This window comes from Octopus bimaculoides, chromosome 11 (genome assembly GCF_046866305.1).
Source record: "Octopus bimaculoides isolate indiv1 chromosome 11, ASM4686630v1, whole genome shotgun sequence".
NCBI lineage: Eukaryota > Metazoa > Mollusca > Cephalopoda > Octopoda > Octopodidae > Octopus > Octopus bimaculoides.
The window spans coordinates 17,415,870-17,433,369 of record NC_142938.1 but is presented as its reverse complement, the minus strand read 5'-3'; the positions used below and the strand labels follow the sequence as shown (position 1 = coordinate 17,433,369).

At 35.8% G+C, this 17,500-nt stretch overlaps 1 protein-coding gene across 24 annotated transcripts in view; it reads left to right on the top strand.

The window, feature by feature from the left end:
• Positions 1-17,500, top strand: part of LOC106881609 (uncharacterized) — a 254,873-nt gene that overhangs the window by 114,821 nt on the left and 122,552 nt on the right. For all 24 annotated transcript variants that reach the window (XM_089359568.1, XM_089359569.1, XM_089359566.1 and 21 more), the window contains one exon: positions 9,957-10,069. In XM_089359568.1, the coding sequence (XP_089215694.1) occupies positions 9,957-10,069 (113 nt within the window). The remainder of the gene's footprint in view (positions 1-9,956; positions 10,070-17,500) is intronic.

Here is a 17,500-nt window from a genome sequence, read left to right as displayed (position 1 = left end):
TACACTCCCCCCTCTCTCTCTGTTTTCTCTACAGTAAGACACTTGGCCTTGAAGAGACATTACCTTACTTGGAAGCAGGCAATAGTTGGCAACAAGAAAGGCCTGCTTCAACAAATTCCATCTGATCCATGCAAGCATGGAAAAGTAGACATTAAATCAGCGATGGTGGTGATAAGTGCCGCAGCCAAATACTGACCAGAGATTGAAAGTACTACATACACCACTCTCATAAGAAATTGCAATCTGGTTGATTCCATTTTCCCCAATACATTCCATAGCAGCTTCTTTCACTCGGCTGTTTCCTATGCTGCCCATGCTCATTGGCTTCCCAGTATTTCTACTTAAGTTGCTTGTTCCTCCTTTTCAATATGGCTAATTTCATTTGGATATCATATGTCATTTGCATTTGTTATCCTAGCAAGATATCCATTTGCTCCGTTTCATTCCCAGTCCAGCTCAATGTTTGTACCACACCTATTACCTCTTATGCTAGTGTCACTAAACACCAGTCTACATTAAGTGGTACATTATTTCAGGAAAAACATAGAATTTATATTCACTAGGAAGACAATTACAAACACTATCTGGCTGACATGTTTACCTATTTGTTAGGTAATCAGCTGGCTGATCAGATTCCTGAAATTTGTATTGCAGATGGGAACGCATTAAAGCCCTTTTCTGGGCTACTTTATTTGAATTCTTACTATCGGGTAACTAATTTCATGTTATTACATAACTGACTTCACAATTTGGGTATTCATAACTTATTGGGAATTCCTAAAAACAAGATCCTGTGCAAGACAGTTCGGTATTCTCTGTAAATGCACAAAAACCGTTTTAAGGGCTACATACTTTGTATTGTTGTTTTGGGATTAGCAAAACAATTATGAGAACGGAACCAAGGGATAAGCCCCACTTTCCTGGGAAATACCGGGTATGTCAGCTAGTATGTATATATATATATATATCGTTGAGCGTGGCCGTTGCCAGTACCGCCTGACTGGCCTTCGTGCGGGTGACACGTAAAAGCACCCACTACACTCTCTGAGTCGTTGGCGTTAGGAAGGGCATCCAGCTGTAGAAACTCTGCCAAATCAGATTGGAGTCTGGTGTTGCCATCCAGTTTCACCAGTCCTCAGTCAAATCGTCCAACCCATGCTAGCATGGAAAGCGGACGTTAAACGATGATGATGATGATGTTATTATGTTAAACTGTCATATGTCCAAATTTGGCCAAATGCATATTTTTCAATATCTATTTTTGCTTCTAATAGCGAGTTCTTTTGGTCAAACTATTGTATCCCCAGCTGCTTCAGATGCCAAGATATCAAAAATTGTCAAAGTGTAGTACTGTTTTGCTATGGAATGGTGAAACTATTTTTTTTTGTTTTCTGAAAAAGCAACATTTTAAACTTACGACACTTTTGCATAATAGCAACAATATATGTATTTGTTGTTTATCTCATAAGAATTTATAAACTTTCAAGAAAACATGGAATAATTCTTTTTTGGAATTGATTCTTAATGAACATATGACAAACTCTGCAATTGAAGACGATGTATAGTATAATTTGGTCCAAGAGTTTGCTACTTTTGTAGTTTTCTCTCTTTATTGCATCTCCTTTGTTGCAGTTGATTATGGATGCTACTGTTGTACCAGTAATTGGTATGACATCCTCCTGGACTTTTGAAAAATAAGTACTGGAGTTGATACGTTCAACTAAAAATCCCTCAAGGCAGTGCCCCAGCATAGCCACAGTCTAATGACTGAAATAAGTAAAAGATAAAGATGGATAGATAGATATCTAGATAGATAGATGGAGGGATGGATATTTGTGGATTAATAAGGCCTTGTTAATCCACAAATAAAGCCAATTTTTGATACTAGGTTGTGCATGTATATGTGTGTATGTATGCGTATATATGTATGTATATCATTGCTTTATATATGAATGTATGTGCATGATTTTCATGGTAAGAAACTGTCCTTTTTTTTTTTTTAACTTGAATGAGAAAGAATCCCCATGACCTTTGTAGTTCCTTCAAGAAGGATCAGATTGGTGCTGTTAATGTTCCATTTAAACTGTCACAGGTTAACATCTGCAGGAAAAACATGAGCAGAGGGAAGATTTTGGGACAAGGGACAGGGTGATATTCTGGAGAAGTACTGGCTCAGTAGTTAATGTGAGACATGGATGGATGCAACCAGAGTGATGGGAAATAGAGAGGTACATTGGTGGGAATCTGAAGGATTACTTTTGAGTATGGATGAATCTGACCTGTGGTACATTCATTGCTGTTTCAAGAATTTCTTGTAGTAAGGAATTGAGCTCTACTTCTTATAATTGATCTGATTTGTAAAGGAATCAGTACACCATTAAGCTAACCTCATTTACCAGAATATTTAATACATAGATACTCACATTGTATACATATATATCTGAACATTGGGTATTCTTATCAGCTGCGGATCACCTAAAATTGACTAATGACACGTTGAAAACCATGGAAGCAAGCAAGAATAACCAAGAAATTCCATGGCTGTTAATAGTTTTGACCTTTTGGAGGCTTTATCAGTTGCTTGTGACCTTAACTTGAAGCTCTGCTTGAGTGTGGCCACTTCTTGGCTTCCTGGTTACTTCTTTATATGTTTGTGTATGCCTGTGTTTGCATGTATCTGTAGATGTGTGTATTTGTGAATATGTATGTGTATATAAATGTATATGTGTTAATGTGTGTATATATATATATATATATATATATATATATATATATATATGTATGTATATATATATATATATATACACGTATGTGTATATATGTGTACAATGAGATCTTTTCTTTCTCATTTTTTTCTTCTCTTCACTCTCATTTTTGTCTTCTTACTACTAGTGCTACTACATAAAAATGCATACAATTTAAAGATATCATTTGACACACTCACCCACATATACATGCACACACATGTCTACATACATATATTCATGCATAAACATGTATACATACACATTTACATACATGCACACATACATATACATACACCCACATACATACACCCATACATACATACACCCATACATACATACACTCGAATACATACACACCCATACACACACACACACACACTCACACACACACACACACATTTATGTATACATGCATACACAAATTTCTTTAAAATTTAATACTAAAGGAAACAAAAACGGACACACCTATACATATATTTCTTTTATAAAGTACTTATATATCCATGTACACCCACCCAGGCTAAGGATGACAAGTAAACTTCTTAGTTAGCTGTCATTCAGTTAATAACGACTTGTCTATTGTCACTCCACAATTTACGCTACACTTGATGACGTTTACAAAAAACCCACCAAGGTTGTATTCGAATGTCATTGAAGTAAATTGCTTGGTTCAGCTTGCTCTTTTCTTCCATTTTCAAATTTTGTGTGTGTGTGTGTGTGTTTGTGTTTGAGAGAGAGTGAGTTTATTTTTGTATTTTTTTTATTTTTTATTTATTTGTGTTTCAGCCAAGTGGCTGCGGTCATGCTGGTGCACCACCGTGATTTTCACGTTCCTTGCATGGTTCTTCTCCCCCACCTGACATGGTCCAATCAAGAGTTTTGATGGCACATCTGGTGTATAAGAGAATTTGACACAGCTGCCCTAAACTGCGTCTCATTACAAGCCATTGGTTCGTCTGGTATCGTGGAGAGGAAAGCGTCAAGTTTTGTCTTGAAGACTTCCGCATCCATGTCTTGCATGTCTCTCAAATGTTTTGGCAGGGCATTGAAGAGCTGAGGTCCTCTGAAACCGAGGCTGCTGCAGTATCTCGTTCTTATGTGAGATGCAGTGGACGGTACCTTTGGCACCATGCAGTGGCGACCCGTGCGGGCATTCCTGTAGTACTTGATACCAAAGTTTGGCACCAGTCCTTCCAGTATTTTCCATATGTATATTATTACATATCTCTCCCGTCTGCGCTCCAGGGAGTAGAGGCCTAGTGCCTTCAGTCGCTCCCTGTAGTTCATCTGTTGGACTGTGGCGATCTTTTTTGTATAGTGCCGCTGAATTACCTCGAGTTCTGCTGTCCGCTTAACACTGTGTGGTGACCACAACTGAGAGCAATAGTCTAGGCGGCTCAGGACAAATGTCTTCCATAGAGTCAACATGACTTTTTGATCCCTTGTACGGAAAGTCCTCAGTATCCACCCTGCCAGTTGTCTGCACTTTGCTGTCAACTTGACAATGTGCATGTGAAATGATGCATCACTACACATATTGATGCCCAAATCTCTTACTGTTTGTGGTTCTGGGATTGCAGTACCTCCAGGCCCTGTGTATGCCAGTTGGGAGGTACTTGTGGTCTTGTAGCACAGTACTTGAAATTTTTTTGCATTGAACTGCATATTATTTTGCTCTGCCCACTCATATATTGCATTTAGGTCATTCTGCAGGCTTACAATATCATCAGGATTCTTTATTGCCTGAGATATCTTTGTGTCATCAGCATAGCTAGTGACAGTGGCTCTCCGAGTGACCGTGGGCATGTCCAGAAGGGCCACTATGAACAGTAGTGGCCCCAGAACAGTTCCCTGTGGAACACCGCTCAATATTTGTGTTTCCCTAGATAGTTCTCCATTGGCTGCAACTGTCTGACTTCTACCATTCAGGAAGTCATGCAGCCACTCTCCTAATTTACCAGCTATGCCAAGGTTTCGCAGCTTGTGACATATCAAGCCATGATCAACTTTGTCAAAGGCTTTTGCAAAGTCGAGATATATCACATCAACATTTGAATGGTCAAGTAGCTGCTTCAGGACCCAGTCATAATGCTGCAAGAGCTGCGTGAGGCAGCTTCTACCTGGACGGAAACCATGCTGGGTCTCATTCAGCAAGTCATTTTCTTCTAGGAACGCAGTGTATGTTTTGTGAAAGGCTGTTAAGTCAGAGTAATTCAGACCATATGTCTCTCTCTCTCTCTCTCCCTCTCTCTCTCTCTCCCTCTCTCTCTCTCTCCCTCTCTCTCTTTCTCTCTCTCTCCCTCTTTCTCTCTCTTTCTCTCTCTCTCTCTCTCTCTATATGTATATATGTATATATATAAATATATACAAATAATATGTGAGTGTATGCATATATACGTACATGTATGTACATAATACATCTGCATGTATATATAGATGCATAGCTGGGTACAGGATGTCTACATATGTGTGTGTGTGTATGTATGTATGTATAAAGGCGGTGCTCCAGCATGGCCTCAGTCAAATTACTGAAACAAGTAAAAGAATAAAAGAACATATATGTTTGTATGTACGAGCAGTTGTAAGAAAAAGAGATGACACAGGAAAAACAATGGTTATGTCATGAACTTTAGCTTACAGCTGTTTCTGCTATTGGATGCAGCGGACTCTTAGTTGAGTACCTGAATAACATCCTATAGCTTCATCAGAGCCTCAAATATAAAGTGCAATATATATATATGAGGCAAGAGTGCAGTAAAGCTTCATATAGCTTATGGCACCACAGAGAGGAGTTCCTATGACTAAATAAATATAACCATATTGTTGTGTACCTCCTAGTTAGTCCTGACTTAGCAGCCCTCATGATCAAAGCCTCCAGTCTCATGACTCCTCTGCCACACACACACTTTTATGGATATATAGGACTACATTTACTCAATATGTCTTTGTCTTATTTAGCCCTTTTTATACCAACCCACCTGAGACCAGCCCTGTTTCTTTGATACAAATTTTCTGTTTTAAAGTGTTCAAATTTAAACCTTTGATCAGGATTTTCATATTCATTCATGTTCCAAAGACCATCTTACTTTTCTTTCAATTAATTTTGAAACCAACAAAGAATTTAGTAAAATAACTCATTATTGATGCAGGCATTTGGAACATAAATTGACAGGAAATTTTGATGGAAATTTTTTTTATTTTAGATCACTTTAAAACAGGGAATTATCATTGAACCAAGGACATTTTCAGACAGGTTAGTATCAAAAGGGTCAATAATGAGTTTTCTTACTAAATTCTTCATTATTTTCGACCTTGGTAGAATTTGAACTCAGAACATAGCAATTGGCGAAATACCGCTAAGCATTTCATCCAGTGCACTAACAATTCTGCCAGCTCACTGCCTTAATAATAATAATAATAATAATAATAATAATAATAATAATAATAATAATAATAATAATAATAATAATAATAATCCTCCTTTCTACTATAGGCACATGACCTGAAATTTTGGAATAGAGTGTAAGTCAGTCAGATCAACCCCAGTACTTGACTGGTACTTGTTTTATTAATCCCAATAGGATGAAATGCAAAGTTGACCCCAGTGGCATTTGAACTCAGAACATAAAATCAGAAGAAATGCCACTAAGCATTTTATTGGCATGATAACATTTCTTGCAACTCACTGCCTTAATAATAATAATAATAATAATGATAATAATAATAATACTTTCTACTATAGGCACAAGGCCTTAATTTTGTGGGGCGGGGGTCAGTACACAACTGGTACTTAATTTATCGACCCCAAAAGGATGAAAGGCAAAGTCCACCTTGACAGATTTTGAACTCAGAATGTAAAGACAGACAAAATACCGCTAAGCATTTTGCCCGGCACGCTAACGATTCTGACAGCTTGCCACCTTAATGATAATAATAATAATAATAATTTATTAAGATTGAAGTAACTGTTCATGAAGGTAAATAGACAATAAGAAGAGTGTGATGCAATTTGTAATAGAGATTGTTTATTTAATAATGAATTGAACAATATTTCAACAGATTATCTGTCTTCTTCAGGTTCAAAATGTAAAATGAAAAAGCCACAGAAATTCAAAATATGAATAAGGAAATCCTGCGTTACTTTTTAGATAAAATGACATCATCAGTTTTCACTTTCGTGACTGGTAACAAGGAAAAAGAAAAAAAAGGAAAGGAAATAATAGTTGTAGAAACACTAAAAGCATTAACAACCAGATTTGATAAATTTGTTGGAGAAACTGGGATTGACATCAGGGTAGGACATGCTTAGAAAACCACTTTATTAGGTACAGTGAGAATTTTGGGTGTTAAATATTGTGGATAGAAGCCCTGTAAAGTCCTTGACAACAGGCTGTTGTCTGCTTTTACAGAAATCAAGAGGTCTGAGAAGTAAGATGGAAATAATAATAATAATAATAACAACGTTGAAAATATCAAATAATAATTATCATTCCTGTCTGAAAGGATGTAGGTTACTTTAAGTTAATCACTTTAGTTAGCTTCTTTAGGCATTTAAAAAATAATTAAAGCTGGTTAACCTTTGAATATCTTTTTGGAAGTTGGACTTCCAGGAGGTCAGACCTGTTTAAATGTCAAACAGTCAAAAGTCTCTTAATATACTTAAAATTTCCATGCCTAATGCTGAGACATTTCAAAAGATGATCATCTCTGTCCTCTGTGTGTGTGTGTGTGTGTGTGTGTGTGTGTGTGTGTGTGTGTTTTGTCATCGTCATCGTCATCATATATTTGATGTTTTAGTCTTTTGTTATAGTTGTCAAACTAGAATGAGTTCAAATCCTGTCAGATCTGGTTTTTGCTTTTCATTTCTCAGAGATTGATAAAATAATTATCACTCATGCAATGATGGCAGTTTAACTTTTAAACACTCTTAGAGTCACACATGGTGTCATAAATTTTATCAGTGCATAATTTGGGGGATACAGACTGTAAAGGAAAATGACTCTTTTATAACTAGGTTGACTTCTTGTGATTGAAAAAGAGTTTTTTTTTCTTCATTTTGTTTATAAAAATTTCCATAATTAGCCACATGAGTAAGAGAATTTCATAAGTTGTAACAAATTGAAGGAACCCTGAAAAATTCATCGTCATTGAATTAAGGTTCACTTGACTGGACTTTCTCTCTAAGAATGTTGCATACATCAAAATAATTTTTAAAAATTTTCCAGCATGCTAAACTGGCAATCCTTATATGAAACAAAAGGCTTCTGTTGTATTTTATGTCACATTGTGAAGCCTGCAGCATTAAATACGACAGTATAAAGGATCAGAATTACCAAAATGTGATATTGGGTGACATTATTGTGGATCCACAATAGAAATAATTTGAAGATCAATACACACTGCATATTAGGAATATGTAGCAAGGACAAGTCTGTAGAGTTGAAGTCTGCTGAATTAATTTATCATCAGTTTAGGACTAACCCCTATCCTTGAGTTACTTCTCTTTTCCAGCTGGTCCATTGCTAACATTGAGTTTCTTGCTAGCAACTGGTTTATTGTCATCAATAAAGTTTAGCTGTTGTTAAAATTCCACATGTTACTTTCAGTTTCTGTATGGTTTGCTACTGACCTGTTGCTGGCTACTGACCTGTTGCTGGCTACTGACCTGTTGCTGGCTACTGACCTGTTGCTGGCTACTGACCTGTTGCTGGCTACTGACCTGTTGCTGGCTACTGACCTGTTGCTTGCTACTGACCTGTTGCTTGCTACTGACCTGTTGCTGGCTACTGATCTGTTGCTTGCTACTTGTCTTTTGTGAGCAGCCAAACTGTTGCTTGCTGCTGGTTCTTTTGCTTGCAATTTGTTCATTACTTACAACTAGTCTTTCACTTGCTGTTTGTATATTGCTCACTGCTCATTTGTTGCTTGCAACTAGTCTGTTGCTAGCAGCTTGTCTATCGCTTGCTGTTGGTCCATTACTTAATGTTAATCTGGTCCTTGCATTTGGTCTCTTAATGGTAACTTATTTATTAACTGCAGTTACTTAACTGAAGTGAAAGGTTTCTAATTTATTATCAGAAATCGTCTATATAGTTACTTTTAATTGCTCACTGATTGAAACACGCCCTTCACTATTGTCCTGAATAGTTTAAATAACTACCAGTCAATATGAAAAAGAAGAAAGAAAGCTGAACACTCAGATTTCAATCTAGACAAATATTTTCTGATTACTTGCATGCTTGCTACGCAGCTAAACTGTCTAGTTGTGCAACTGTCATTTAGTTTTGCATGAAAAAGCATATATTGTGGAAAGCTGTTGCACAGCCAATAATGATAAGAATACATTGGTGTTGGTGGAAACATGTTTGACAACTGAGATAGTTAATCACTGAGATTATCTTTTATTTAATTCTTTCTTGTTGAAAGTCTGGTAAATCATTTGAAAAGTTTGAATTTGTTATAGAAACAATCTGTTGTTAATAATATCTGAAAACACACAAACTACTGCTTTAAAATATTCTTTTTTTCAAAATGATTTACTTTAAAATCCTATGGTTTTTTTTTGTAGCTGCTTGGTTTCAAACACTGCCCCCTCAGTTTTTAAATCACGTTTCATTTATTATGTATTAAAACACTTGATATTTAAATATATGCCATATATGTGGTCTGATAAAAAGTATCAGTACTGGTGTTATAAAAAAAAATTACAACGCATCAATTTAGCATTTAATCTCCTATAAAGTAGTCCCCTTCTGAATCCTCACACATTATCCAGTATTGTTTCTATTGATGGAAGCATTTCTGGAATTCCTTTATTGGGATAGTGAGCAACTGCCTTATCGCATTCTCTTGGATTTCCTCAATTTATTGAAATATTGTTCCTTTCAAGTGGGATTCCTTTCAAGCCTTGGTTTTGGGGTCATAGCTATAGACCCACAATTTATCATGGACATTGCTTTTCCTCCTGACTGAAAGATAAAAAAACAAAATGCTTTTTATTCAACAGCTAGGTTGGTGTAATTCCATAGCTTTTTCAACTCCCTTCTGCACAGTATTATGGTCACTTGATATTGTCCTATCAAAAAGTATTTTTACTCTTAACTATAATTTTCTTATATCATTGAACCCTTTTCTCTCATTACCAAATCTATATATATACTTTTTTTTTGGTTCCATTTCTTGACTTTTTTTTGTTTTTCTATCTTTTAGGACAATGTCAATGTGTTCCTTGAGGCATGTCGAAACACTTTCGGTCTAACTAACACTCAGTTATTCGACAGCTGCGAACTACAGGACTTGTCCCAACGAGCAATTGCAGACAGGTAAGTTTAGTTGTTGCTTTGTTTTTTTTTTTTTTTTTTTTTTTTTTTTTTTTTTTTTTTTTACTGATGTTGCTGTTGCAGTTTTTTTTCCTTCCATTTTATCTTTTGTTTTTACTATTCATTCTTTTTTGATCCTCTTTCTATTAAAACTGTTTCTGTTTACATTGTTGTCTGAATTTTCTTGTTTGTGTATGAATGTTGTATGATGGTATATATATATTTATATATATACATATATAGTTATTTGCGTGCACGTGTTTCTGTGTATCATCATCATCATTCCTTTAACAACCATTTTCTATTATTGCATGGCTTGGGCAAAATTAATTTTTTGAAGATTTTTCTGCAGCTAGGTGACTGGATACCCTTTCTGTCACCAACCCTCACCTATTTCCAACCAAGGTAATATCTCCTCTTAGACAGATATATTTTTGAAAAATATTGGAAATGAATAGCATTGTTTGTTTGATAGTGACACTGATTTGCAGCTGTGATTGTAACGTGAAGACAAGGAGACACAAATACACACACACACACACACACCCTCAAACTCACGTGTACATACACACACACATACCCCTACCTTGAACATGAGAGCTGTTAATTAGGAGTGTCTTGTACCAAATGGCAGAGCCTAATCCAGAAGAGCAAATTGTAGATTGAGGAAAACAAATTACCCATCAATTAGTGAAACATAATATCTGAAAACTGCAGGTTTTTGAAGTTCAGTACAGCTGAGGGGCCAGAGGTAATCTCACCTGCACGGGCTAGTCATATTACACTTTCAAGGCCTGTTTTCTCATTCACTTAAGGTTACATATGTCAGATCAGCACTAAGTTGTTTTATATGCATACAAGGAGCAAGCATGGCTATGTGGTTAAGAAGCTTGCTTCCCAATCATGAGGTTTCAGGTTCAAGCCAACTGTGTGGCACCTTGGATAAGTTTCTGCTACTATAGCCCCAGGCTTGTGAGTGGATTTGGTAGAGGGAAACTGAAAGAAGCCAGTTGTGTGTGTGCGCGCATGCATGTGTGCATGTTTGTGCACGTGTATGCATGTGTGTGTTTCCCCTTTGTCTTGACATCATATAATGGTAGTAAAACAAGCCTCACCATCATACAAGTGATGATGTGGTTTGTTTTCAGCCTTCCGTGAAAGACATGTTTGACCATGGGAAAATATTACCTTGCTTGGAAGTAGGTGAGAGTTGGTGACAGGAAAGGCATCTAGCTGTGGAAAAATCTACCTCTACAAATTCTGTCTAACCTATGCAAGCATGGGAAAGGGGATAATGATGAGGATGATAACAGTTGATATTGTAGGCATATATTCATACATACCTGAGCACTGCTGCTTTTTATATTCAAAGTTATGTACATCTATTGCTGAGTTGAAAATCTATTTTGGATGAATAGATAACGATGGACCTCTGCTGACGAACCAAATTCCATGCTACATTTGTCATATAAAATTTAAAACCAAGTCATTTGATAACTGACGATGGGATGTATACATATATAATGTGCTTGTTTATTTGTGTTGTTGACCATGAACCTTTGGTATTTTGTGTACTCATTGTTTCAGAGTTGTCCTTCATTGAGGTTCTAGTTCTGATAAGAGTTAAATTTGTTCAAGGAGTTTATAGTTTATGGCGGTTTTGTTGTATATATATATATATATATATATATATATATTTATATTGATCACTCTAAAATATTTTAAATTCTTGTCTTCAAAGTTAAATTTATTTACTTTCTTTGTCAGTTTCCTCTCTACACTCTTTTGTCATTTTTGTTCTCAATTTCTCCCTCCCTCCCCACGTCTCTCTTTTTCTCTTCTTACTTCTTTCTCATTCTCTTCTCACTCCACTCTCTCTGGCTTATCTCTTTCATTTTCCTTTCCTGTATTTATTCCTCCTTCCCACTACAACATGGTGAGAAGGTGATAGCCATCTCTGCATGTTTCCTTGGTATTTAGCTTGTCAGAGAGATATCACCATTCTTTTGCTACTATGCAAGTCGGCAACATATTAACGCCTTTCACACACCCTGGCATTGCTTCTTTTCTCTAGCAATGGTACACAAGGAGCATGAGGTGTTTTCTGTGAGAATTGTACCGAAATGCATTTTCTACACTCCATTAACATTAAATGCAATGACCTCTAAAAGTGTGGTATGTACTTCTATATCTTTGTAGTGCTACATAGATGAGAGATAAAATTTCCCCAGGCTTTGCTACAGTGTATATCACAAAAAAAAAAGTAGGAAAATAGAAAAGAGAAAGAAACTTATATCCATTTCACTACATCATGATTCACCATGTCTAGGAGCCTCTTTTATAAGCTGCATATTGTGGTGAATATTGTTAAGGGACATGAGACAGTGTGCTTAATGTGATGTATGCAATGGCCGCCTGACTATTATTAAAGAGTCCACTCCTTCTTGTTCTTTTTATTGAAGTTTACCACCTTGGTTTCTCAGTTGATTCCAGTTTTAACTTATGAAACTTAATTAGATGTTTAATTCAATAGAAAATATATATATATGTTGACTTTAAACCTGTCCCTGCAAATACCAAGTTACAAGCTTACCAATTTCTCTTTGTTTACCTTTGTCTTTATCTTTATTTTGTATGTAATGGCTTCAGAATGTGTGCACATCTATGCATGAACCATTATGTTGCCAATGCAAACACATAATGCACCTGTGTCTTAATATAGCACACTCTGCTTTAGTGGTAGTGGTATGGAAATCGAGTCATACCATATGAGTGGATGGAGTTTGTCAAGGTGGATTGCCTACAACTGAATGTCCTTCCTGCCACCAACCTTTGTTATTTCCAAGCAAGGTAATATTTCTCCATAGCCTGACATGTTTTCATAGAATATCGGCAATGAATAACCTTTATTTACAACAATCACGTGATGTCAAGATTAGGAAACAAAATTTCACACACTCACATACAATAGGCTTTTTACAGTTTTTTAATACTAAGCCCACTCATATTGCTTTGATTGGTTATAGTAGAAGACACTTGCACAAGGTGCCATGCAGTGGGACTGAACCCAAACCATGTGGTTGAGAAGCAAACTTCTTAACCATATAGCTATGAATTACAAGGTGATATCAAAAATGTTCCTGGACTAGTTATGTTTAATAGAAAAATAACTTATTTACCTAAGTTTTAACATCATATCCTTCGAAATAGTCACCTTGCACAGTAATACACCAGTCCTAGCATTCTTGCCACTTTTGGAACCTGACCTGGAGGTCGTTTTATGTAAACGAGTCAAGGACCTTCTGCAATTCACTCTTGATCTTGAGAACAGTGTTAAAATGGCGACCTTTCTCCTGCATTTTCATTTTGGGGAAGAGATGGAAGTCCACAGGTGCTAAATCTGGCAAATGGGGTGGGTGTGGGAGCAATACGATGTTGTTTTTGGCAAGAAACTCACAAGTGAGGCAGGTTTGGTGACGGGGTGTATTGTCATTGTGAAGAATCCAAATCTTTGCGGACGTTCAGATTGCCTGCATGGACCTATATGACAGACCAACAACATCAACAATGTCGTTGACTGTCCTCCAATGATCTTCATGCATAAAGCTGATGAATTTTCTCCACATTTCCAAGGGTGACGCTTGTGGCAGGTCTTCCATATTGCTCATCGTCTTCCAGGGATGTTCTTCTGCTTTTGAAGCGACCTTGCCACTTGAAATATTGCATATGACCCATTGCCTCATCACTATAAGCTTGCGGAAGCATGCTCAATGTCTCTGTAGCAGACTTCCCAAGTTTTATGCAAAATTTCATGTTGGCTCTTTGTTCCAACTTCCTGTCCATGACAAAAATTGCAGACTACAACATACACATGATCACAAAAACACAAATTTCACAATTTGCAAAGTACATAAAGTGATGTCTCTCAGCACTCTACTTCCTCGTGAAGGTCACTGTTAATTCTTGCTGCACACGCAACCATGTACTGCCATCTGTTGGCATGCTACAGAACTAGTCTGGAAACTTTTTGATACCACCTTCATATATTTGACAAAGTAATCTGAAGGGTTAAAGACCTTTCCAAGTGTGGATAGGTAAATCAACAGTCATGAAATGTGTATGTTCATGTGAACACTTGTATATAATGTGTGTAAATTTATGTAGCATTAGTGGAATCAAAGTTGCAAAATTCATTGATAATTTTTGCCGTTCATTTTTTTGTGAAATACTAATGAAATAAAACCCTGAAACAACTAATATAAATAACTGGTATTTCAACATATTGAAAGTACTAGCACACACACACTGTATATATATTTACATTATGGCATAAACATATGTGGAAATGCTCTTCATTCTTGGCTGTCATGTTAAATAGTATGACTTGAAGGTTTTTGTTTTTAAACCAATTTTGTTCAGTCATTCATACTTTGTAACATTTATTCAGGCCTCATTAACCATTAAATAATAAAAGCTACAACTTAGTGTACAAAGAAAAGTAGATGTCACAGATTTTTTTCCATTGCTGGATTTACCATGGTGTAAATGGTAAATTATAAGTTTTCTTTCCTTTTGTAAATATTAAAAAAGTGTAATTATAAGTAAATAATTTGTTACTTAAATGTATCTTTTAAATCTGAGTATGTTCTGGCAGATTGGAATGTGTATGTTCTGATTGCTGTTGTATTTTGTCATTGGATGACATGTTCATAACAAACCAGTAAATCACGTGTGTTATGAACACACATCGTCTAAAAGGAGGAGATGTCCTCCAACAACGAAACTCAACAATGATCAGCATATTCCCACTTGAATATATCAGAATATATTGAGATTGAATCAATTCATTATTGTTTGGATTCTCACTGTTCTACAGGCACCTCGTGAATTATGATCTGCTTGACAGACTTCAACATACATCAACAAATATTTTGTTTGCTGATTTCTATAAACAAGGGCCTCTACTCTTGATAGATTCACCAGTTTGTGTGGGGTGACTTTGACTGAGGAGACACATTTTAAGTCTGAAACACCGTGGTGTTTCAAGCAGCAAAATTTGCATTGAGAAAACAGACTGCTTTTGACTGCAACATTTTCAAGGGATGTTAACAAGTCTTATGTATCGTACAATTATTGAGCTGTAAGGGTTAGATTATTATCGTAAAGGTCATGATCTCTTGAGTGCTTCTGCTTGTTGGTGAGGCCCTTGTTGTGGACGAACTCAAGACTTTTCCTAAGGACACCTCTGTTTTTTTCCATCTTCAGTAATGAAAGATATATTGGTTAATGTGGTCCCCGATATACAAAACGTGATGGCCATGGTTGGAATGATGTTGATCATAGGTCTGCTCAATTCAAACTGATCTGGAGCCAATAAGCAACTAAAACAAAACAGACTGCAATGTAGGAGGGTATGGATGTGTGTGTGTGTGTTCAAATATGTAAGGTAGGTCTAATTAAACCAATGATTTTAGAAATACAATCAATTTAAAGTTAATTCCTCCTTGTTGAGTGTGAGCAAACATATTACTTGAGTAAAGATCTCCCGGTATCTTCCTTTACCAATTTTGAGGGGAAGGATTATGTTGATACCATCAAACCCCAGTACTTGACCTTGTTGGAATTTAAACTCGGACTGTAATGAGCTCATAGAAATACTGCAACTTTATCATCATCATCATCATTATTATAATTTTCTTCAGTGTTATGACATCTGTTTTTATCCAAGCTAATATTTGTTGGAGGAGCCCAAAACATTTTGTTGTATTTGTCTGGATTCTATGCGAGGTCTATACTGAGCTCAGATCTGGATTTAGCAATTCCTCCCAAGTCTTTTGTTTTACTTCTAGCATTAACACCTGACAATTTTTTATCTAGCATGCATATATTAGAATATATGTAATTGCATGAGAAATATTAATACAAAAAATTTATCTTTCCTCTGGTCATATGAATTTTGAGGTATACTTACCATAAACATACAACAAAAAAATCTATATGTTGGGTACTTGAAGAAACCAAATAATTTGGAGATGGTCTATTCATAGTGCCTAGTTGTTTCAAATCTCTTGAAGCACCAGAGTTATAGAATCTTATAGATTCTTATAGAATCTTATAGATTCTTATAGAATCTTATAGATTCTTATAGAATCTTATAGATTTTTATAGAATCTTATAGATTCTTATAGAATCTTATAGATTCTTATAGATTCTTATAGAATCTTATAGATTCTTATAGAATCTTATAGATTCTTATAGAATCTTATAGATTCTTATAGAATCTTATAGATTCTTATAGAATCTTATAGAATCTTATAGAATCTTATAGATTTTTATAGAATCTTATAGATTCTTATAGAATCTTATAGAATCTTATAGATTCTTATAGATTTTTATAGAATCTTATAGAAATTACTGCCTTTAGTATCAATGTGAACTGACTCTACTTTAAACAAAAACAAGAAGAAACTTATCGTTCATCAAGACAGTACCCAGATGCTTGCTGTATGGTGACTGTTTTAATAGCATTTGTGTTTGGGTTTGCAGTAGATCCTTCCATCAAGTTAGCTGTTCTTAATTAAACCACATAATTTTAGTTGGCACCTCTGCCATGATGGGAAGCTGAACACATGGCTACAGTTTTAATCATGTTTAGATTGTACATTTATAATATTCATATCTGCCTTATGTTTCACTTAGTTCAATTCCTAATCAACTTGATCTCCACTTTCTTTAATCTCTAATTGGTTTGATCTCTTGGACAGGCTCCTGTGACTTTGTGTATTATTATTTTTTTGTTTAAAAATAAAAGTTTTCTAGTTTAGTTCTGCTTTAAGACCATGTTCAGGAATAAGATACCTGATGTAGATATAAATATTGTGGATATACATAGGTGCAGCCATAGTTGTGTGAAAAGAAGCTTTCTTCTCTACCACATGGTTTTAGGTTCTGTCCAACTGTGTGGCACTCTGGCACTCTGGGCTAGCATCTTCTACTATAGCCTTGGGCCAACCAAAGCCTTGTGAGTGGATTTGGTTGACAGAAAATGAAAGAAACCTATCAGATATATATTCTTGTGTGTGTTTTTGTGTCTGTGCTTGTCCCCCACTACCATTTGATAACCAGTATTAGTGTGTTTACATCCCTGTAACTTAGTGGTTTAGTGAAAGAGACCAGTAGAATAAGTACCAGGCTTTAAAAAGCAAAAAGTACTGGGGTCAATTCATTCAACTAAAGTTTCAAGGTGGTGCCCCAGCATGGCTGCAGTCTCATGACTGAAACCAGTAAAAAGATACACTCTAAATATCAAATTTAATGGTCTAGAAAAATATTTTCTCGATTGGAACAACATACTATCTTAGATATTTATTTCATTTAATAATTACATTTGATCAAGTCAGATCTTGCATTGATAACTAACTTTTTGGCGACAGA